The sequence below is a fragment of the Neovison vison genome, chromosome 2 (genome assembly GCF_020171115.1).
Source record: "Neovison vison isolate M4711 chromosome 2, ASM_NN_V1, whole genome shotgun sequence".
Lineage (NCBI taxonomy): Eukaryota > Metazoa > Chordata > Mammalia > Carnivora > Mustelidae > Neogale > Neogale vison.
The window spans coordinates 208,375,521-208,398,597 of NC_058092.1; the positions used below are offsets into that span (position 1 = coordinate 208,375,521).

The 23,077-nt window shown below is 39.6% G+C and overlaps 1 protein-coding gene across 3 annotated transcripts; it reads right to left on the reverse strand.

Moving 5' to 3' along the window:
• Window positions 1-425: 425 nt before the first annotated feature.
• Window positions 426-20,833, reverse strand: TCTN3 (tectonic family member 3). Of its 3 annotated transcripts, none has more exons than XM_044240205.1 (14): window positions 20,489-20,833; window positions 20,202-20,325; window positions 19,715-19,833; window positions 18,421-18,548; window positions 18,086-18,194; window positions 17,816-17,931; window positions 17,289-17,324; window positions 16,534-16,614; window positions 15,352-15,477; window positions 13,783-13,890; window positions 13,245-13,339; window positions 12,672-12,825; window positions 11,838-11,975; window positions 426-2,244 (listed from the first exon to the last, which is right to left on the reverse strand). In XM_044240205.1, the coding sequence occupies exons 1-14, from the start codon at window positions 20,742-20,744 to the stop codon at window positions 2,086-2,088; spliced, it is 1,749 nt and encodes a 582-aa protein (XP_044096140.1). In that variant the 5' UTR covers window positions 20,745-20,833; the 3' UTR covers window positions 426-2,085. The 3 variants fall into 3 exon arrangements, with proteins under 3 accessions (XP_044096140.1, XP_044096139.1, XP_044096141.1); XM_044240204.1 differs by lacking the exon at window positions 426-2,244 and adding an exon at window positions 2,262-2,690; XM_044240206.1 differs by lacking the exon at window positions 426-2,244 and adding an exon at window positions 5,117-5,165.
• Window positions 20,834-23,077: the final 2,244 nt, after the last annotated feature.

Here is a 23,077-nt window from a genome sequence, read left to right on the forward strand (position 1 = left end):
GCATTGTGCTATAGATGGTTTTAAAAATGTCTTGAAGGTCTACTACAAGGAGAGTGACTAGAGAGAACCATAAAATCTTATCTAAGGTATATTAAGTAGTCTTGTAACTGGAAACTATGTTTACAAGCTAATTAAATTAGCAGAGACGTAGAGAGGAAGAGAACACTTGAGGTATTCCTGTCTTGGAAGAACAGATGTGCTGATTTCTGATGTAAGATCTCTATGTATTACAGTTTAAAAGGGCATGGTAGAGCACATGAAATGCCACTACACACCCCCAAGGATGGCTAAAATAAGACAGACAATAACAAGTGTTGGCAAAGATGTGGCGAAATTGGAATACTCGCACATTGCTGGTGGGATTTCCACTTTGGAAAATACTTTGGCAGTTTTTCAAAAAGATAAACACAGAGTTACCATATTACTCATAAATTCCACTCCAAGGTATATATTCAAAATAAATAAAATCTTAAGTCCACACAAAAACTTGTACATGAATGTTCAAAGCTGCATTAATCATAACTTCAAAAAGTAGGAACAACCCAAATGTCCATCAACTGATAAATAAAATGTGGTATAATCTATGCTACAACAGGTACTCTGAAAATATGCCACAGACACTAAAGGTCACATATTGTATGATTCCATTTATATGAGACATCCAGAACAGGCAAATCTACATACAGAGAAAACAGATTAGTGACTGCTAGGAACCCAGGGGAAAAGGGAAATGAGAAATGACTGTTAATCAGTGTGGACTTTGTTTTTAGGGTGATGAAAATATTCTGGAATTAGCGGTGACACTTACATAAATCTGAATATACTAAAAGTCACTGATTTGTATTTGTGACTTACACAGTAAATGAGTTATATTCAAATTTTTTTGGTAGAGAGACAGGATGGTTTCATAGCACCTGGGCATGGGAATAAGCATGTGAATAAAGAAATAGAGGGATCAGATTCCAAGAAGGACTTGTAGGCTGTTGGGAGCAAATTTGATGTCACCTACCCCATAATATAGGGTTGTTACATAAGCTTATTCCCCTTTAAGAAGCCCAAACTGAAGACGCTGAATACTCCAGTAGCTTGTTGTCTGTTTTGGTACAGGCCTCTTTGGAGGTAGGGCTGCTGAATTCACATTAACATCTTCCTAACGGACTCTACTGGGAACCATACTGTCAGCTTCCCAGGTCCCGACTTCCCCTGTGCAGAATGTCCCTTGTACAGAAGCACTTCCTCCTGGTTTGGTAATAACTGCTATGAGAACCTTGCCACTTTCCTCCAGGGAGGTAGGTTACTTCCAGGGTACTTTGGAGTGGGCAAAATAATAAACCCATCAGAGATGCCTTGTACAATTAGCATTTCTGCTCATGAAATAGGATTTATTATAACTAAGTACATGTTTTATTAAAAGGCAATTCTAGATTCAGATTAATGTTTTGGGGGAAAAAAAAGACTATCTCCCAGTTCTCTCTGCCTGGATTTCAAGTCCCCATATAATGAGCTCTCATGTTACTTACCCCATATATTAGTGTATCTTTTGCCCATTCAGTGTTTCTACTATAGTCACTTTAGGCTCCCAACCCTCTGGCTCCTGGCATCACCTTCACCATTCCACGCTCCCAACCAATCTTACTTATCATGCTATGTTTAGCTCTACTCCCAGGAAAAGAGCCCAAGTACTTCGATTTGAATGCCTCTGTGCGATGTATGAAAGTTTTCCCCCACTTTTTAAAACCTCCTGCACATAGATAATCATGAGGTGATCACATGTCAGCTTCTGTGTGCTGCCGGAATTAGTACAACAAAGCTCTCAGTTTTGTTTCTCCTCACCACAATGGAAGAAAAATACAGAAATGAGCAGGAGGATCATTTGCTAGTAAAAAATGGGGGTCTGGGATTCCACAGTCATTTTGGAAACTGACTAGAAAGAGTTGCTCTCCTCACTCATGCCCGGACAGAGTGTGGCCCAAGGGAATGGGGAGAGGCGAGATGAAATCCTTAGCCAGCAGTTTTCAGCTCCTCTCAAGTCCAGAGGGCATCTATTCCCAAGTTCAACCAGGGGACAGCAGGAGCACGTTCCTTTCAATGCTGGGCCTCAGTGTGCCTGTGAGCAGATGGATGAAGATCTTGCAAAACTTTAGTGAAGCAAACACAAGCTGAAGGGCTGGAGGCAGGGCTCTTTGTGTTCTTCCTAGCTTGAGAAGTAGAGAAACTAATGTGTACTTGGTGGTCTGCACAGTCCTAAGCAGAGAACCATGACAAATAAGGTATTTTTATTGCTTTTCGAAAATCCCTTCTTTCACATACAAACATTCCTTCAGTTAGGTCCTCTGTTATCTTATACATTCTCCTCTGGTCAGGTCACAAGCAGGTATGGACCTATTTAGCCAAGATAAGTAGGCTGTCTCCGAACTTCCCATAGGGAAAATTAATAGCTGGTTCTTCTTGTTTCACCTGGTTTCTAGCTTGAGAACTCCAAGTACTAAGAGGCACAGGATAAGGATGGGAGAGGCTGAGCCTTTCTGAGAGTCTACTCCTCTGCTGAATGCCACTTTGAAGGGAAAAAAGAAGTCAAATGGCAGTTTCCAGTCTATTCTAGCTTGGCCCCTTGGAGGCTCTGGCTTCTGGGTAATGTCCACAAAGGTCACAACAGTTGTCAAAGATACATCTATTATTTGCTGGGAATCCTGCAGGAAGAAAGTCCATGACAGGTCAGTGCTTGGAACCCATTCATATAGCTCTTTAACTTGATTGTTACTATTACTTTCCCTGAAAAAAGACCAAAACCAAATTGCTCTAAGCAGGATATGCCTTTTTCTCACATTGGTTCTACGTAGTTCTCATTCTCTGATACACAGGAAATGAATTTTGTAGCAGCAGTCCACGACACTAGAACTGTGAACAGTTACACCTACCTAAAGACTGAAAAACTGACTCCAGCTTCCCTCAAATGGGGAGCTGGCTGATATCAAAGAAGCCAGATGGGAAAACTGCTGCTGCTTTGTACTTAGCAGTTTTACCTTATCAAGTCCCAGAAGGCTCCAGGCTCTGAAGCAGTACACATGTGCACATACTAGTGGCATTTCTAGTCCACTTCAATTGCAGAAAACGTGAAACTTCATGGGAAAAACAAAGAACTCGTAATGTTGATAAAAAGCCCATCGGACTGACAGAATCTTAGGGTTAGAAAGGATCCTCTCAACCACCCAATTCAAGTCAAATGAAACAGATGCTCCAGGAAGAAGGGACCTCATCAAGCTGACTCAAGTATCTTTTTTCTTTCCCCCAAGACTTTATTTATTTATTGGCAGAGAGAGACACAGCGAGGGAGGAAACACAAGCAAGGGGAGCAGGAGAGGGAGAAGCAGGCTTCCCGCCAAGCAGGGAGCCCAATGCGGGGCTTGATCCCAGGACCCAAAATCAAGACCTGAACCGAAGGCAGACTAGTAACAACTGAGCCACCCAGGCGCCCCTCAAGTATCTGATCTAATACTACACATAGCTTTTGGTAGATACAGTTGTAGCCTGATGACTGAAACAAATTTATGTAAAATGAATTCCTTTTGTTCTCTGTGCTTACCAATCAGACTTCTGATTATAATGTGACAGTAAATAACTATCTTGTTGAACCAGAAATGATTATTTCTTCCACTCACCTTTGTCTACCCTGATGCTACATACTATCTGCTGTGGCCTTTGGCAACAATAAAACTAGGCTCTGGGAACACAACTTTGTCTGGAATAACCCTTCTAGGTACTGAAAAAAATGGGTATGGGGCCAGTGCTGTGATGATCTTACATGTCATATTAACTCTTCGGAATCTTTTTTTAAAACAGTGTAGTTCCTGAGGGACTTGGCACAGAAGTAATGTAACTTTTGGGGCACTGAAAGAACCACATGCACTCCAGGACAACCAGCTTAGGCTAAAGCTGAAAAGACAACCCTGACTCCAGCCAGGAATGGAAGGAAGACTGGCTGAGACTAACGAAAGAAAATGGGGGGAAAGAATATAAAATGATGGCAGGCATGAGGTAGGGACAGAAAGTGGTTACTGAATTATACCCCCTCAATGTGATCAGTCAACCACCCCTTCCCCACCTCAATAAGAGATTAGATAATTTAAATAAGAGAAATTCTGGATTTAGGGACATTGGGCATAAAGGAAGACAGAGTGACGTATGGAACTAAAAATAGGAAAATTTTTCTGTATAATGAAATCCTTTCCCTCATTTAGCTCCAAAATGCTGACAGATGGTCTTATATCCCTACCTGTCAGTCAGGAATCAGGAGGGTCTTTTCTGGAGAAAATGATCAGTTTCAGCAACAAAACAAAAAGACTGACATTTGACAGTTCCATAACCCCCAAAGCAACTGTACCTAACTGTCCTACTGTGAAGGCCACCAGTCAGCAAGTCTCTTTCATGAGCACAGAGCTTTCAGTTAGCTTTAACTGCTTACTCTTAGGTTGGACAGACAGCTAGGGACTGCCAGATGTGTAGGGAAGCCTCCCATATTAAAGAGGAAAAACTGAACCAAGTGAACAGAATAATTAAAACAGAAAAATATCAGAACAAATAGACAAGGAAAGATAAAGATATAAACTTAAGATCTTTATATATATTTTTAAAGTTTTATTTATTTAAGTAATCTCGATACCAAGGTGGGACTTGAACTCATGACCCTGAGATCAAGAGTCATGAACTCTTCTGACTGAGCCAGCCAGGTACCCCAGATATTTAAATATATATAGAAAAGGATATTATGAAATGGAAGAGAAAATAAGAGCTCTTAGATTTTAAAAATGGATAGTCAGAAAAAAAATCAATAAAAAGGTTAAAGACAGATGAGGAACTTTTCTAGAAAGAACAAAGAGCTAAAGAAAGAGATAGACAATATAAAAGAAAAGAAAAAAAAATTAGAGAACCAATCTGGTGACCCTGTAACAGATTAACAAGAGTTATAAAAAGAACAGAGAAAATTGTGTATATGATTATTAAACAAATGATAACTGAAAATTCTCAGTTTTCAGAATAAAAAATATCCAAAATTGTTTGGCATAATGAAAAAAAAAACAAAAAACCTACCCAAGGCATAATATTGTAGAAGCTTCAGACTACTAGGAGCACAAGATCTTAAAATAGCTTCTGAACAGCACTGAGAACTAGAAGACAATGGAAGAAAGCCTTCAAATTGTGAGCAGAAAACATTTCCAATCTAGAATTCAATCTAGAATGCCCGGATAAATGATCAATCATAATTTAAATGATAATAAAGATGATAGATGCTTGAATGAAGTTATTCTTAGGTGAATGAAAGTAAAAATGTACTTTATGTGTGCTTTCTTTTCGAAAAGGTTATTAGATTTTGAGCTCCATCAAAACAAGAGAGCCAACCAAGAAGGAGAAAGCAGTGTCTGGCAAACAGTGACTCTAACACAAGAAACAAGAGGAATTCCTAGGATGATGGGAAAGTTCCGTAACAACTGGTGGTCAGGAAGTAATTTATACTACATTGGGTAATGGAGCTCGCTATGAAGAAAATACATAGGAAAAAGGAGAACTGTTAATATCTCATGCCAAGTTCAACTCTTTAGAAAACTGCATTGAGAGAGATTTTAGAGATGTTGGAGAGTGTGAGATGTCTTAGCTTTTAGCTCAAGGAAAACTAAAGAAATATGAGGTAATTATTAATTTCAGAAATAAAGCATTTTGCTTTCCATGAGGACAGGGATGATGTCTATCTTGTTTTCTATGCGTCGTATCTACAGCATCCACCATAGCTCTTGGCACAAAATAGGCACTCAATAATTTTTTTTTTTTGACAAAGGAGTAGAGGTATTTTTGGAGACAGGGCACCAATACAAAGTAGCAAGAGATAATAAAACACAAGGAAGAAAGCATACCATAGCTATTTAATAGCCAGCAGTTACAGATCAGTTTGACCCCCTTATTCTCTCAACACTGTAATTAGGATCCCTAAAGGTTGCGCTTCCTTCCCTCATATATTTATTTATAAATTAATATTTCAAATGAAATGCCTTTTTTCCCATATATTAAAATAATGCCTCCATAACTGTGTGTAGGTTTGGAACCAATTCAGTCTAGCAGACAGTCCATAATTAAAAGGAACTTGAATGCACTTGCCAGGTCACTGGATAATACTGAATGTTACTGGCCCATTTTAGAATTTGTGTTTTAGTACCACATGAATAACAAGGTTTCTAAGTTCAGTGTGTTATTCATAAATTCTGAAGACTCAAGTTTTTCTATTGCATTTTAAAAGTTATGTATAAGCAAAAATTAGAGAATTCACATTAGCTTTAAAATGTAGTCGGAGGGGCGCCTGGGTGGCTCAGGGGGTTAAAGCCTCTGCCTTAGGCTCAGGTCGTGATCTCAGGGTCCTGGGATCGAGCCACACATCAGGCTCTCTGTTCAGTGGGGAGCCTGCTTCCCGCCCCTCTCTCTGCCTGCCTGTCTACTTGTCTCTGTCTGTCAAATAAATAAATAAAATCTTTAAAAAAAATAAAATAAAATGTAGTCAGAGATGTACTTTCTAAAAGTGTTTTTCAAATTGCAAATTGTGACCCATTAGTGTCTAGCATTAAACAAAAAACAGAATCAACAACAGAACAGACAATATCACACAGTGTATTGCATAAAATACTGTTTCCTAAAATTTTTGTTTCAGTTTTATATATGTGTGTGTGCTCTAAGTGGGCTATGTTGTAAAATACATTTCTTACCATGGATGACCGCCAACAAAAATTGAAAAATACTGCTCTAATGCCTGCTTATCTCTTTGTTTTTTTTGCTTTAAACCTTCTTAATATGCTACTTCCATGGAAATTTGGAACAAAAAAGTTATGATGATAAAAATAATAACAATGTTATGATAAGCAATATTTATTGAGTATTCACTATGTGCCAGGAAATGTACTATTTTACTTTTATGCTCTCAATTAATATTTACAATTCAATGAAGTATTATTATTAATCTCCATTTTATAGATGAGAAAACTTAGATTTAAAGAAATAAAATAACTTGATTAGACCTAGGTCTGACTGACTCAGCACCCATGCTCCCTAAACTGTAAAAAACAGGTCTCCAAGATAATCTAAAAAGCTTGATAATCCATTTAAAAATAAAGATGAAGTGAACAGGGGCGTCTGGGTGGCTCAGTGGGTTAAGCTTCTGCCTTCGGCTCAGGACATGATCTCAGGGTCTTGGGATCCAGGCCCACATCGGGCTCTCTGCCTACTTGTGATCTCTCTCTCTTTGTCAAATAAATAAATAAAATCTTAAAAAAGAAAAGATGAAGTGAATATTATAATTCTATAAAGGTTCAGAGTCTTGATCCTGTGATGCTACATTGTTCTTGTCACTCACTTATTGTTTTTGTGTGTGTGTGTGTGTTTTTTTAAAGATTTTATTTATTTTTTTGACAGAGAGAGACACAGTGAGAGAGAGAACACAAGCAGGGGTAGTGGGAGACAGAGAAGCAGGCTTCCTGCCAAGCAGGGAGCCTGATGCGGGGCTCAATCCCAGGACCCTGGGATCATGACCTGAGTCAAAGGCAGATGCTTAACAGATAAGCCACAAGGCGCCTCTATTGTTTTGGTTTTGACTGATCCAGAATATTCTGCAAAAGTAATTGTTTCTTTCTAGAGATAATTTTATTTTTAAATTTAAAAAATTTTCTATTCAGATAGCACACATATTGTATTTTATTAATTCCCAAACTTAAAGGTCCCTTTAAATGCTCAATTAGTACAAAATTATAAGCAGAAAAGTACCAAGTAGGTAAACCCTATTTAATTCATGGGTTTGTTATGAGGATGCAACATTTATTAAAAGAAATCTGTAAAACACAGTACCAATAATTATCAAAAAGTAAATGACAATAAATGTTTAGATATTATTATCATACAAGAAGACAGGGAAGTGTTTTGCTTAAATTCTTCCTTGCTTACTAGTTTGTTTTTTCCTCAGGGACTTCCAAAAATTTTGCTACTTCACTTTTTATAGTGAGAGGAATTTAAAGTGTTTCTAAAGCAACATCTGTACAATGAAGTCATTCAGACAGTTTGATTCAAAATTTAACTAACCATCTAGCAGCTTCATTCCAAGGGTCATAAACACAAATGCTTACTGTTCTAAGCAGAGAACCTGAATGAGAGAGTGGGATGGCTAAGGATGGGTAGGCATAGGTTATGTGCAAGGGGCCGTCTATTTAAAAGTGGAAACAACCATTCAGTGACAACAGATTTTATGCCAGGCAGGAGTGTAGGATCGCTATTGCTAGATTTTCAAGAGAAGTCAGAAATCTGGATGTCGACATGAAATTTCCTGATTTTTCAACGTGGCACAAATTTAAACAAAACAAAACACTGTGGGTAAAACAAAACAAGTATATAGTCTAACTCTAGCTCACAGCCTACAGCGTGCCACCGGCTTTACCTTTTTATTTTTATTTTTTTTAAAGATTTTATTTATTTATTTGACAGACAGAGATCACAAGTAGGCAAAGAGACAGGCAGAGAGAGAGGAAGAAGCAGGCTCCCCGCCGAGCAGAGAGCCTGATGTGGGGCTCGATCCTAGGACCCTGGGATCATGACCTGAGCCAAAGGCAGAGGTCTTAACCCACTGAGCCACCCAGGTGCCCCCAGCTTTACTTTCATGCCCTCACTCAGATACAGAAGCTGGCTGACACAGCCTACATGAGACTGCTACCAACCACATGGCCAGTGGGTAGAGAGAAAATCACAGGACATAGATCTTCTGAAAGTTTAACTCTTCTTTTTACCTTAGAAGCTTTGGGAACATGTACACTAGCTTTCTCTGAATAGTCTCTTGCTATTCTACGAAAAAAAATTCACAGGGAAATCCTGAGAGACAAGCCTGTGTGGATACGGATTTGAAGTAGAGGACAAATAATCAAAATATAAACGCGTTAAGAGAAAGTGAGTATGTTTATAGGACTTCAGGAGAAAATATCCACTCATGATTGAAGAAGTAAGAAAGTCTTTCAATACAGATGATAAAATTATCTCTTTATTATAGAAATAAATATTTGTATGGGCAGAAGATATGAACAGACACTTCTCCAATGAAGACATACAAATAGCTATCAGACACATGAAAAAACGTTCATCATCACTAGCTCTCAGGGAGATTCAAATTAAAACCACATTGAGGTATCACCTTACTTCAGTTAGAATGGACAAAATTAGCAAGACAGGAAACAACATGTGTTGGAGGGGATGTGGAGAAAGGGGAACCCTCTTCCACTGTTGGTGGGAATGCAAGTTGGTGCAGCCTCTTTGGAGAACAGTGTGGAGATTCCTCAAGAAATTAAAAATAGAACTTCCCTATGACCCTGCCATTGCACTCCTGGGTATTTACCCCAAAGATACAGATGTAGTGAAAAGAAGGGCCATCTGTACCCCAATGTTTATAGCAGCAATGGCCACGGTCGCCAAACTGTGGAAAGAACCAAGATGCCCTTCAACGGACGAATGGATAAGGAAGATGTGGTCCATATACACTATGGAGTATTATGTCTCCATCAGAAAGGATGAATACCCAACTTTTGTAGCAACATGGACGGGACTGGAAGAGATTATACTGAGTGAAATAAGTCAAGCAGAGAGAGTCAATTATCATATGGTTTCACTTATTTGTGGAGCGTAACAAATAGCCTGGAGGACTTGGGGAGTTAGAGAGGAGAAGGGAGTTGGGGGAAATTGGAAGGGGAGGTGAACCATGAGAGACTATGGACTCTGAAAAACAATCTGAGGGTTTTGAAGGGCGGGGGCTGGGAGGTCGGGGTACCAGGTGGTGGGTATTATAGAGAGCACGGCTTGCATGGAGCACTGGGTATGGTAGAAAAACAATGAATACTGTTATGCTGAAAATAAATTAAAAAAAAAAAGAAAGAAATATTTGTATTTACTTAACTTTTCTGATATGACACTATTGTTTCACAACTCCTTTTATGTTTATAGGGGCATGGCAACTTTCATGAGGGTGAGTTTCTCAAGTCAGCCCTTAAAGTGACAATTTTTGTATAGTCAACATGACCTTTGGACATCCTTTAAATTGCCATAAGTAAGGCATATGATTTTGTATATCCCACACCACTTCTCCGTACGTTCAACACAGTGATTTTTGGTCCATGATTGGAATAGATTCTGTCTTCAGTTATGCATGAATGAAACAGCTGAAATTCTCAATTGTCAACCACTTAGGCCAGTTAGATGTGAACGACTATAAAGTGTGATTTTGTAGAGGGGGAAAACTAACCCAAAAAGCTAACCTCTCCTAAGTACTAGAATAAAATAATGATTAAAATATCTACATAAGAGAAAGGCAATGGGTCGCTTCCATGCCTAAGAGAATCAGAGATTCAGAGAAAGAAGAATACTCCTATGGGTATCTTCCCAAACTACATAGGTACTTGCAAATAAAGATTCAGTTTAGAAAAACAAAACAATTTATTCAGTGTAGGATTTGTAACAGACTCAAAGAGTCTTATAGAAATACTGCTATTTTATTCAGTAAACCAATACAGAGAAAAAAATGGAGTGCTCTCACTAATAATTTCGGGTAACTTGAGTTTCAACCCTATCTGTAGGCAAAGAGCACTAAAGTACCCAACCCTGTTACAAGGAAGAGATAAAGATATTTTATTTTTGTCCTACATGTAGTCTCTAGTTTATTTCTTTTCTGGGATACAAATGCAATGACATATAGGTAATAATTTCAATTAGTTTTAGTTTTCATTAGAAGTTAATAAACTGGCATGCAATTTATATGTGAATCAGTTCACCGGGACTTAATCATTTTTGTTTTTGAAATTCTAAAGCTAAGGATTAGATACTAAAATCAAGACAGATGTGTTAAAGGTGTCTTTTTTTTTTTTTTTTTTTGAAGATTTTATCTATTTGACAGACAGAGATCACAAGTAGGCAGAGAGGCAGGCAGAGAGAGAGGAGGAAGCAGGCTCCCCACAGAGCACAGAGCCCGATGCGGGGCTCGATCCCAGGACGCCGGGATCATGACCCGAGCCGAAGGCAGAGGCATTAACCCACTGAGCCACCCAGGCGCCCCTAAAGGTGTCTTAACACACATCATAAACAGCAGGTATAGGTTTACTATGTAGTAAAATTATCTGTCTTAATGGAGTGCAACCAATCAAGCATTAATGACTACCAACTAGCCCCAGCAAAAGCTTTAAGCAATGAACAGGCTCAGAGACTCTGATAAGCATGTGACTGTCATATTGAATGCACAGTTATGGGAAATGTTTTCTGTAGTTAAATCAAATGGTATAGTAACACTGGTATGATAATTGAAAAGACATTAACCTGTATTACAGTCTGGGTTCAGGAAATTAAAAGAAAAGAAACTGGGGAAAAGGATATAGATTGTTTTTATCATGACAACATGCTACTTTCAATAACCGGCCAAACAGACTGACTTAGAAGTTGTGTCAGCTCACTCAAACCAAATGTTGGCTGGCAGCATAAATCAGCTCTCATTGTCAAAAAGTGATCTGCTTAGGGAGCCTGGGTGGCTCAGTGGGTTAAGCCTCTGCTTTCAGCTCAGGTCATGATCCCAGGGTCCTGGGATCGAGTCCTGCATTGGACTCTCTGCTTGGCAGGAAGCCTGCTTCCTCCTCTTTCTCTGCCTGCCTGTCTGCCTACTTGTGATCTCTGTCAAATGGATAAATAAAATCTTAAAAAAAAAAAAAAAAGTGATCGGCTTATCATATAGCTTGTAAGACAATCTAGGCATTGCAAGGCTTAGTGGTCCTTTATGAGCCATGACTTACCTTTATGGATTGGTACCGGTATAGGAACCGGGCTCCTGACACATGAGCTTGTGGGTTGGACTGGAGGCCTATATATGCCCACAATACCTGGATCTCCAGGGAAACTGGTATGACACAGCAGGAAGTACAATGCATAGCCTGTGGAAGGGTAAAGAAGCATCTGCTTGAATTGCTGATAGCTGCCTATAGTCAGTTACCATGCATTAAGTAGCTACTGTTTTTTAAACATTATATATAACAGAGAAGGTAATATGTCTTAGAGAAAGAACACAAAAGTTCACAACAGATCATACTATTAGACCTTAAAAAATTAATATTCCAAAATGGGAATGACTACCATAGAGATTAATAAAAGGTGAGCTCATGTACACTGGTTAGGAGAAGTGTTCTATGAGTGGTGCCTAGTCAGTGCTGTGGAACACCAAGACAAACTGCCACTTCTGGTTAAGGATGGTTTCATGGGACGGGATGAGTAGTATGTGACTGGAAGGAGTGGTGATGGTAGAGAAAATTTAGGCAGAGATGGCATATAAAAAGGTGTGCAAGTAGAACAGCATATGGTATCATGGAGGGACATTCATTGATTAAAAACTGAATAATAGTGGCGGAGAGTCATCTATGTGCCAGGCATGACGGAGGCACTGGCCTTGAGCATACCACTTGAGTGAAGCCAAGGATTTGGACACAGAAGCAGTGAAAGGTTAAGGAAGACATTTCCTTCTAGGAGAGTCCCATCATCTATAGAAACAGGACTGGTTTTAATTTTGATATCCATAATTTACATACAAAACGGGAAAATAAATTTTTGTGAGAACGTGTTATTTGTCTCCTCACCGAAACACTGCAGTTGCTGCTGAGAATCCTCGTCCACTCACTCTTCCGGGCCGGGTCAGCATTACCAAAGATGGCAACTAGTTCTGGGCTGGTCTTTCCATGAAGAGCCTCATAAGTCTCCTGCTGTAAGTGGCTGCAGGCCACCCTTTTCAGCCTGAAATGAAACACCAGGGAGGCTGCAGTTCAATGTTAACATATTAATCCAAACATTAAAAATGATACTATATGCCTGCCCCTCTGCCTACTTGTGATCTCTCTCTGTCAAATAAATAAATAAAATCTAAAAAAAAAAAATGATACTATAAAGTAAATGAGAGGAAATAATCCTTATCATTACATATAGAAGACTGTCAGAAAACTTTTAGCAATATTAACATTATTAATATAATTAACATTATATAATTAATTAATTATATAATTAATGTTAATTATATTAACATTATTTAGATTATAAACTCTCCTAACCAGCATTGTCATCCAATGACATTGTCATCCAAAATATAAAAGTTGTCCTATCAACATATTCTCTACAGAGACAAAATTGTGGAAAGTGATGCAGAAGTAAAGAGTTACCTGAGCTTGCATCCAGATACTGCATTCACTCCAAATTGTACTTCATGTCTCTTAACAGAGCAAATTCCATCACCCCGACTCTGTAAGAGGGTCATCTGAGGCAGAAAGCGATGGTCAAGGATAGTATAACAGAATAAAAAGAAGGCAGATTGGAAAATTCACTCTTATTGTGTCCTTAACACTGTATTTTACCAATGTCAGGACACTGTTCAAGTCACAAATTTGTTTTTTAATCTAGTAACTGAAAAACAGAGAGACAAGAACTATTTCCCCCAAAATGGCTAACCACCTAACAGTATACAACTATTTCATTAAAACAAACAGGAAGTGAGTCATGATCCTTACCTTCAGCTAGTTTAACACATTTTAAAGCCTTTGGTAGCAACAACTTTGAGAACATAATGTATTAATGGTTCAGTAAAGAAAGTCCTGAATACCTAAAAAATCAGGGGACCTCAGAATTGGGATACCCAGAGATGAGCAGCCAAGGTTTTTCTTATCAGGCTGCAACAGGCTACCCAGCTCCAAAAAAGGATACGGGGTGACTTAAATCACCAGTTATGGCCAAAAGTGGCTTCCCAACAAGATAGCCAGGATTTCCACTTCTAGGACGAGTAAAAGAAGTAGCTATGCTCTGTTGAAAAGCCTGCGGAAAAAGGGAAAGTCACTTACAGAGGAAAGCATGCTCTCATACCTTCCACTGCCTGGCTTCATACTCTTCTTTATCACAAAGCAGTAAAGTCGCTGCACTGAACAATCTCCCTCCCACAGTGGAGGACTCCCTCCCACAGTGGAGCGTTTTGCAGAAGTTTCTTGCAAAACTTCCGTGTTTTACTTTTTATTCACTAAAATAGGTCCTGAGTGGTCTTAAAATTCTTCCAAGGATTACAACCAAGGATCAACCAACCCTGTTTCTCAAAAAATACTGTCAGTTGAGGGCTATGTTCAGTCTGGCTATAATGAGAATTTAAACATAATTTAGAAGTATCTTTTAATTAACTACAGATGTTTCAGAGATAAACTAAGAGACATGGGACTTGGTTGAGCACTTGAGGGCAGAGTGAAGAAGAAATAAGAGTCTGCTAGGTTCAAAAAGAAGAAGCAGAAGAAAGTCAAAAACAGCCCTTCAAAGGATGAATGGATAAGGAAGATGTGGTCCATATACACTATGGAGTATTGTGCCTCCATCAGAAAGGATGAATACCCAACTTTTGTAGCAACATGGACGGGACTGGAGGAGATTATGCTGAGTGAAAGAAGTCAAGCAGAGAGAGTCAATTATCATATGGTTTCACAAATAGCATGGAGGACATGGGGAGATAGAGAGGAGAAGGGAGTTGGGGGAAATTGGAAGGGGAGGTGAACCATGAGAGACTACGGACTCTGAAAAACAATCTGAGGGTTTTGAAGGGGCAGGGGGTGGGAGGTCGGGGTACCAGATGGTGGGTATTATAGAGGGCAAGGATTGCATGGAGCACTGGGTGTGGTGCAAAAATAATGAATACTGTTATGCTGAAAATAAATAAAAAATAAATTAAAAAAAAAAGAGTGATCAGGATTGGAAAGTTAGATTAAGTGGGAAATGAATAAAATGCTGATTGCTGTCACATTATATTTTGTCATGTTCATAAATATACACAAGCAAAAATTTGTGGTAAATATATAAACTCAAATAATGCAGCAATATAAAGAGTAAAAGTGTGAAACAAAAACCTGCTGAACGCACAAAAATATGAGAAAAGGTAGTTAAAGAATTTCTGTGGGAGGTTGGCTGAGTTTACGATTCAAAGTGACTATTTTTTCCTAAAAATGGAGTCTGGATTTGAGACTAAAGTATTGCTTCATTGGGGAGCCAGATAATCTGAGAAAAATGTTACTGAATAAATGTTAAATATCGTTTGTAGTTAAGTTATGAAATACTAAATGCTGAAGCCTCAACTGACAGATTGTAGGCCTTATTTTTTTTTTTAGGCTGGGTGTGGAACCCTAGGCCTTCATATTCTTAATCTATTCTGCATGCATCACAGAAGCACAGAAATACTGAATTTCCAATTTCTAATTCAGTATTTCTGCTCCCCTTAGTCCCCCATAGAAGAAGGGTTCTAACCCTGAAGCGAATGATAAAGTGTTGCTCTAAGGAAGAGCCTGGCTTGACAGTCAGGTTGGTTTGTCCAAAACTGACAGAGACTTTCTGGATTCCAAAAGTCCCATTCGTTTCTATCTCATAGATGACCTGAAATACAAAAGTAGAAATCAATTAATATAAATTGTTTAATGGGCCAATTATACAGAAGATTTTCTGACTCTAAGAGTTTTATTATACCTGCATGAGGGTACAACATAGTGACTATAGTTAATAATAGTTTATTGTATATTTGAAAGTCATTAAGAGAGTTGGTCTTAAAAGTTCTCATTGCAAGGAAGAATGTATAACTGTGTAGTAATGAATATCAACTAAACTTACCGTGGTAATCATTTCACTATATGTGTATATATGTGTGTGTATATGTATGTATATATGAAATCATCATGTTTTACACCTAAAACTAATGATATGTCAATTATATCTCAATAAAAGAAATAACTGAATGAGGGAGACTAAACAAGTAATCTTAAAAATACAAAACACAAATGCCATGAAGAGAAAGACTTCATATAATATCTACACATGCAAAAACAGACTGGATAGAGTTCTTTGAAAGGGTTCATGGGAGAAGTTTATGGTAAGGATTGAAAGGGGAAAAAAATGAGTTTTGACTGTGTGCAGAGAAGATGAGTAGAGAGGGAGCATGGAATGGACACCCAGTTTACTCGGCTCTCCCAATGTCTGAGGATGAATGAAGATAACAGCTAGAGATGGAAGTCATAAGCAATTGAAGGCAACCTTCGATTTCTGAGTAGTCTTTATAATGACGCTTAAGATAATTCTTCCTTCTGTAGGATGATCAAAAGGAGGAAAAGAAGCTGACTCTTCTATTTCAGAATTTTCAGATGATACTGATTTTGTCAACAGAAGAAAATGTGGTAAGAACTAAAATAAACCGCAAATGGGTAAAGAAAGAGGAGTCAGAAGTAATCATAATCTTTTGTATATGAAATTCTGGAGGATGGTAGCAATGGAAACTGAAATATGGCAGGAAGGGGAAGGTAATGAGCTCAATTCTTGACATGTTAAGTTCCATGCACAAACATTCATGTGGGGTTGGTCTGGTACTTAATGGAAGATGAGGCACCTCTGGTAATGCTGATCAACAAGCACCAATCCAGAATCTGACATCAGTGTCCTCACCTGGGAAACCACATTCTGACAAGTGTTTCCAGACAAGAAAGGAGGATCAGCTTCTGAGACAAGGGTTACAGGAACCTGGAACTAGCAAGGGAAAGAAGCAAATCAACTGAAATCAAAGCAGTATTTTCTCTTTAAGCTATATATCATGCTGAAATGAGTATTTTTCATTTTTGACCGCCTTCCCCTCTCCTTCCATTGCCAGCCTACAAGTTAAGATCAAAAATGATTTTAAGTCAACTCTTCTCAAAGCATATTTCTCAGAACATTAATTCCACTAGATATAAAATAAAGGTCCCACAGTCAAATAAATTTTACAAATTTTTGTGAGTTTTTTAAAAAGTTTTTATTTCCCTTAAGTAGGCTTGAACTCACAACCCCAAAATCAAGAGTTGCAAACTCTACTGAACCAGCAAGGTGCCCCCAAATAAATTTTAGAAATATTGTATTCAGTATTCCCCTCTTAGTACCAAGTCCTTTAGTACATTAAAGACTCCAAGAAGTCCACTCTAAATATAGTATTTAACTTTACTTAATCCAATGTTTCCCAAACTTATCTAACATTTTATGAACTTGTATTTCATGTAATGCTTATTAATCATATAGAACATACATGGGAAAAAATGCTTTAGATTCACACTTTAGAGTTTGATATATCACACACAGATTTCCTTTCACAATTACTTTAGACTGAAATTGACTCAGATGCAAAGGGATCAAACAGTCTCCTTCCTTTCCAGTGATAAACAGTATCATACCTTCAAATTCTGCGGATCAGTCATACCTTTTGGAACCTAGAATAAGAGAGTAGCAAGAACTGTGAGTATGTATATACCTCACAGAAAATATCCAGGAGCTTGTGGTTTCACGTGCGGGGAGGAAAAATCAACACATTAGAATGGTTCTTCTCTTCTACCTGACACTTTATACCAAAATTCTGTGAGTAAAGCTGGGGGAGGGGGGCGTTGGGCTACAACATACCTACTTTGAGCAGAGCTCTAGTGAACAGAAAAGCAAGAGGTTTTGGTAAAATAGTGAAATGTCATCCCCTGCCATCCTCCCAAGCCAATCCCTTTATCCAGAAGGGAAGAATCTCTTATTCTGGATATATATTCCCCAACTCTTTCATCTTTCTTCAGAGGGCAGGGTTTCTGGGCCCTCTGTTTTTTTTTATGTAGTTCTTAGGCATTCTGACTTTCAGTTCAGTGCTTTGTCCACAATCCAACAGCAGGAAGCATGCTGACTTTATCCACAAGAGTGACAGCAGGGAGGGAAGGAATACCACCTTTAAGACTGTGAAGTTATAATAAGAGGCAGCATTGAGGGCTGGATCCAAGGTGCAGCTACTTGTCAAGTTCTTGAAGAAACGAGCACAGGTTGTAGTTTTACTCTCCAGGAAACCTTAGAATGCAAAGAATTAAGGGAGTGATAAAAGAGAAAGCCTATTTTATTTTTATGAAAAGCAATTTTTAGAAAAAAAATTTTTTTAAAGCAAATTCTAAGAAAGCCTATTTTAAGTGGAATAAAAAGGTTGGCACTTCTGTTTTGGACTCACCTGCAGGATTGTTCTCGGCACAGAGCCCCCAAGCTCCAACTCCTGCAGGCTGCCTCAGCAAGCTGATTACAGACCACGTGGGGAAGTAAGTCAAAATGGGGTCCCCAGCCTGAACAAAGTACAGTAGAAATTCATTCACAGTAAGATTGGACTGAACTCCACCAGAAAAAAAAAGTAGAGACAAAAGTTAACTCAAGGGCTTATGAAAGTGGATAATACTGTCTTCTAAAAGAGTTGACACCGTTGTAGGGGGGGTACCTCAAGGATACCTGGTCAACTGTCAGCCATGAGGGAAAAACCACACCAAACAATCCCGTCCCTATTCCCAGGCTCACCCTGTAATGAGGTGGTGGTGACTGGGTTTGGAATGTTGAAGTGAAGGATCCGCCTCCAAACTCTGTAGCCAGGGCCTCAAAGCGGGTTGCATTGACCTTTTGAAGCTTCTGGAAATAGTTTAATTTTGCTAAAATGTTTTTTAAAAGAAAAGGGGTTTAGATAAAAGAAAAATATTTATTTAGAAATACCTGGCACACCAAGTAACTGCCTCTAAAAAGTATTCTTTTTTAAAGATTTTATTTATTTTTTGACAGAGAGAAAGAGATGACAAGTAGACAGAGTCGGGCGGGGGCTGGGGGAAAGCAGGCTCCCCGTGGAGCAGAGAGCCCAATGTGGTGCTCAATCCCGGGACCCTGAGATCATGACCTGAACTGAAGGCAGAGGCTTAACCCACTGAGCCACCCAGATGCCCCTAAAATGTATTCTTTTTGGAGCATAATACATAGCAAAGTCTGTAAATGCACTATTCTTAAGTGTACAAAAGAATTTCTACAAATTGCTACACTCCTATTCCTACTACCCAGATTCAGTTATAGAAATTTCCCCCACAAGACTCACAATCAATAATATTCCACTTTCAAAGATAACAGTTCTGATTTTTATCAACTTCTACTGCATGTATATTCTGTTAAAAGAACTGCTGCTTTGTTATTAAGATCTAAGGTAAGAATATGGTCGACAAATGCCAGGCAGTTCCAAGTCCCTAATACCAGGAATGTTATTAGCAATTTGTGATGAAAAGAGGAGGTTCAATAATGCTCACATTTGCCCCATGCCAGATAAGTCTCTAGTACAACAAAATAGTATTATTTCTGTCAGAACATGGCAAAGTTGAACATAACACTCAGTTTGTCCTCTCCTGTTTCTTCTAAACTCCAACTGACCAGTCTCAATAAGAATGCTTCCATCTCTCAAGTATATGAATTTGTTGTTTCTCCCCTTTCACCTCATAATTTCTACATTTAGAATTTCAGACACTCCAAAGAGGTGTAAGTCTATACTTTATATTATAACAATAGAGAAATCTATTCAAGTTCCTGCAGCCATCTCCTTAGGGCTAACAGGGATGATTGGAATTAAAGTTCTGTATGGGTTTTCTGATCCACAGCCAACAGGGCATAAGAAATTGCAAATGTTCACTAATAAGAGAGAAGGGGAAGGTGGAGATGCGGAAGAGGGGCAGATGATAGAAATTCAAAAGACAGAAGAAAAGTTTAAAAAGAAAGGTCCAGACACAAAGCCAATTTTCAACAAATGCTAGGTAACAAGCATAGTCAACACAGTTCTACTCACAATCATTCACATGGACACAAAACTGCCTAATTCCACTCGAATCCATGAAAACTCTTGAAGGAAATGGGGAATTACTCCTGAAGATTAGAGAGTTGTCCACACACACCCAACTTGAAGACCTGAGAGGAAACAGGATGAAGAACAGATACATTTAGAAGCGGAGGGTTAGGTCCGAAAAGGTGGATGCCAGCCAATGCCTAAGAGAGGCCTCCTTGGGCAACCCAGGACAACACAAAGGTCGTATTCTATTGGACTGCCCTACGCTGGAAAATTCGAGGAGCTTCACTCCTGGGGTGAAAAACCAACATGATTCCACTTACAGAAATGCAAGTGGGATTAAAAAAAAATTAAAAATTAAAAAAAAAAAAGAAAGAAAAGAAATGCAAGTGGGGGCTAAAGGCGGGAAAGATAACTTTTCCTACTTCCAAATATGACCTATTTTAGGGTCCCAGTTTTCCCAGGATTCACCCGGCACACGGCAGCTCACCTCACGCTGCCTGGAAGGCAGAAGGAGAAAACTGTCCTGGGATGGAGTAGATAGCAGTCCTTGTCGCAGCAGCAATTTATGTCGCAGGTACCAGGAGTCAGGTCACAGACACAGATCGGTAAGACTATGAAGATAAAGCGGAGCGAACGGGATGAGGATTCCCAAACTTCCAAGCGCGAATTCCCCTCTTCCAATAGCCCCACTCCCCCACTTTGCGGCATTTCACTTTGTTCCCAGGATTTCAGATCGAAGTCAGTGGTTTCCATTCCCACATCTCCTCCTCTCACCTGGGAAGAGGTCCACGGTCCCATTCCCAGGTGCAGAGGGGGTCACTACCGTAGGGCCCACCGTAGAGATCCCAGGCACAGGCCAGGGAGTTTCAGAGCCCTCCGAGGAGGTCTGAAGGGTCCCGCCCGGCGACCCCGGCCCCACGTCCGAAGGGGTGGGCACAGCCCCAGACGGGGAGGATGAGGGCTGAGACCAAACGCCCTCGGGGACCAGCAGGAACAACACCTGCAGTAGTGCGAGCTGCGACGTGCACATGGGGCGAGACGCACACGGGGAAGTTAAGACCCCTCCCGCTTCCCAAGAGTTCAAAGTGGGCTTCTGCGGTCGCCTGGCGGGTCGCTAGAGGGTGGGCGGGAGGAGTCGCATCTTGTCTGACGTCATCCGCATGCACCTGCTTATTGGCTCAAGGCGACGGCCGAGAGCTCCTCAACCAATAGAAATCGGCGTTGTTACAGTTCTTTCCAGCGGCTTTTAGTGCGCGCCCTCCTCCTTAGGCCAGGCCTCGCACCGCCTCCGTCGCTTGGTAACGGCCAAACTCGCGGAGGAGCCCTTGCCTCTTCTCTCCGCTAGGTGGCAGTAGAAGGTCAGCGGAATGACAGGTCCGGCGGGGTGCAGCGCCGGCGTCACCCCGCAGGACCGAGCTCTTCATCCACAGAGGGAAACTCCAGAGGCTGGAACCAGAATTGCGTATCTTTCCCACCACGGATTCTAAAGATGAGAAACTCTAAGGAAGGATAATGATCTCTGGGTGGAAAAGACACAAAAGTTCATATACACATAAAAAAAAAGTTCCCTCTAAATATTGTATTTTTTTTTTTTTTTGGAAACAGAAAGATTAGGCTTCTTAAATTTTAACGATGAGAAATATTTAAAAAATGTAAACCTCAAAAAAGCTGCAGTCAACTGTACACTTCATGGTTGTTATTAGAGAAAATACAGTAGGGGGTGAGAAATGGAGTGGGGGAAAATGTGAGAAGCTAGGAAGAGAAAGAGTAGGAAAGGAGAGGTTTTGTAGGAGCTGAAGGGAAAATAAGACGCGGGAATGGAAATAGTCAAGGGATAGAGAAGACAACTTATATTTTTGCCATTAAAATTGCCACTTGCGGGGCGCCTGGGTGGCTCAGTGGGTTAAAGCCTCTGCCTTCGGCTCGGGTCATGATCCCAGGGTCCTGGAATGGAGCCCCACAGCGGGCTCTCTGCTCCGCGGGGAGCCTGCTTCCTCCCCCTCTCTCTCTGCTTGCCTCTCTGCCTACTTGTGATTTCTCTCTGTCAAATGGATAAAATCTTTAGGAAAAAACCAAATTGCCACTTGCCCTAACCCTTTTCAGGAAGTTTGGGTCTTTCCCTGGAGAGGCCGCGTTTTCTTCTGATTCTCTAGAGCAGCACTGTCCAACAGAACTTCTGCAGTGTTGGAAATGTTCTCTGTCTTCCCTTTTCAGTTTGGCTGCCATGGCTATAGTGGCTATTTGCGCCCTGGAAATGTGGCTCATGTGACTAACGAGCTGAATTTAAAAATTTTAGTTGATTCCCAAGTTAAATAACTATATGTGACTACAAGCTACCATATGGGGTACTACAACTCTGGATGATCAAAATTTTGCTCCCTCTAGACCCCGTGTTTTCCTCAGTCTGCACAGGTCTGACATCTGGATTATTTCAGTTGCTTGTTCACAGATATAAATTGAGATCTGTTAAGAGTTGTCTAAAATCTGGTATACTTACCTAAAACCTAGCCAATACTGAGGTGTAGGGTAGCTCTATTTTCAACTTTTTGAGGAACCACCGTGCTGTTTTTCAGTTGCTGCACCAGCTTGCATCCCCACCAACAATGTAGGAGGGTTTCCCTTTCTCTGCATCCTCTCCAACATCTGTGATTTCCTGACTTGTTAATTTTAGCCATTCTGACTGGTGTGAGGTGGTATCTCATTGTGGTTTTGATTTGTATTTCCTTGATGCTGAGTGATGTTGAGCACTTTTTCATGTGTCTGTTGGCCATCTGGATGTCTTCTTTGCAGAAATATCTGCCCATTTCTGGATGGATTATTCCTACAAACATACAACAGCAACAACAGAAAGAGTATTTTTGCTCAACTATAACAAAATAAGGGGGAAAGTAACTGTTCTTAAAAATTCATTAAGTGCAAAATCTATAAAGAACTTAGCACTTAACAAATTTTTAAAAATAGTTACTTGCCCCCTCATTTTTGTTATAGTTGAGCAAAAATACTCTTTCTGTTGTTGCCGTTGTATGTTTGTAGGAATCTGTGATACAGAACTCTCAATTATCTTGGGATCTAATATTAAAATCTAAAAGATAATTTTGTTGAGGGAGAATGGAATTTATTCACACATGTCCTGCAAATATTATTTTTAACGTAGAAACAAGTCTTAAATTGAAATAGCTTAATATGACATCATTTCAGAAGCAGGTATTTCTAAATTAGATCATATGATACTAGCAGCTGTGTTTGGTATTAAAGAGTTCAGTATGTACTTAGAGATCAACTGAGATTGAATCAGGATAGCTAACTGAGAGCAAGTTCTAGCCTCTAGCCTCTCCCAATCCTCCTCTCTTTCCCAAATTCAAA

Excerpts from the sequence above, each read along its gene's own strand:
- TCTN3 (XM_044240204.1), bottom strand. The coding sequence starts at position 20,744 with ATGTGCACGTCGCAGCTCGCACTACTGCAGGTGTTGTTCCTGCTGGTC. Across the intron at positions 16,615-17,288 it reads CTGATCCGCAGAATTTGAAG|TTCCAGGTTCCTGTAACCCT; the intron begins GTATGATACTGT and ends TTCCCTTGCTAG. Across the intron at positions 13,340-13,782 it reads CTGGTGATTTAAGTCACCCC|ATGACCCTCTTACAGAGTCG; the intron begins GTATCCTTTTTT and ends TTTCTGCCTCAG.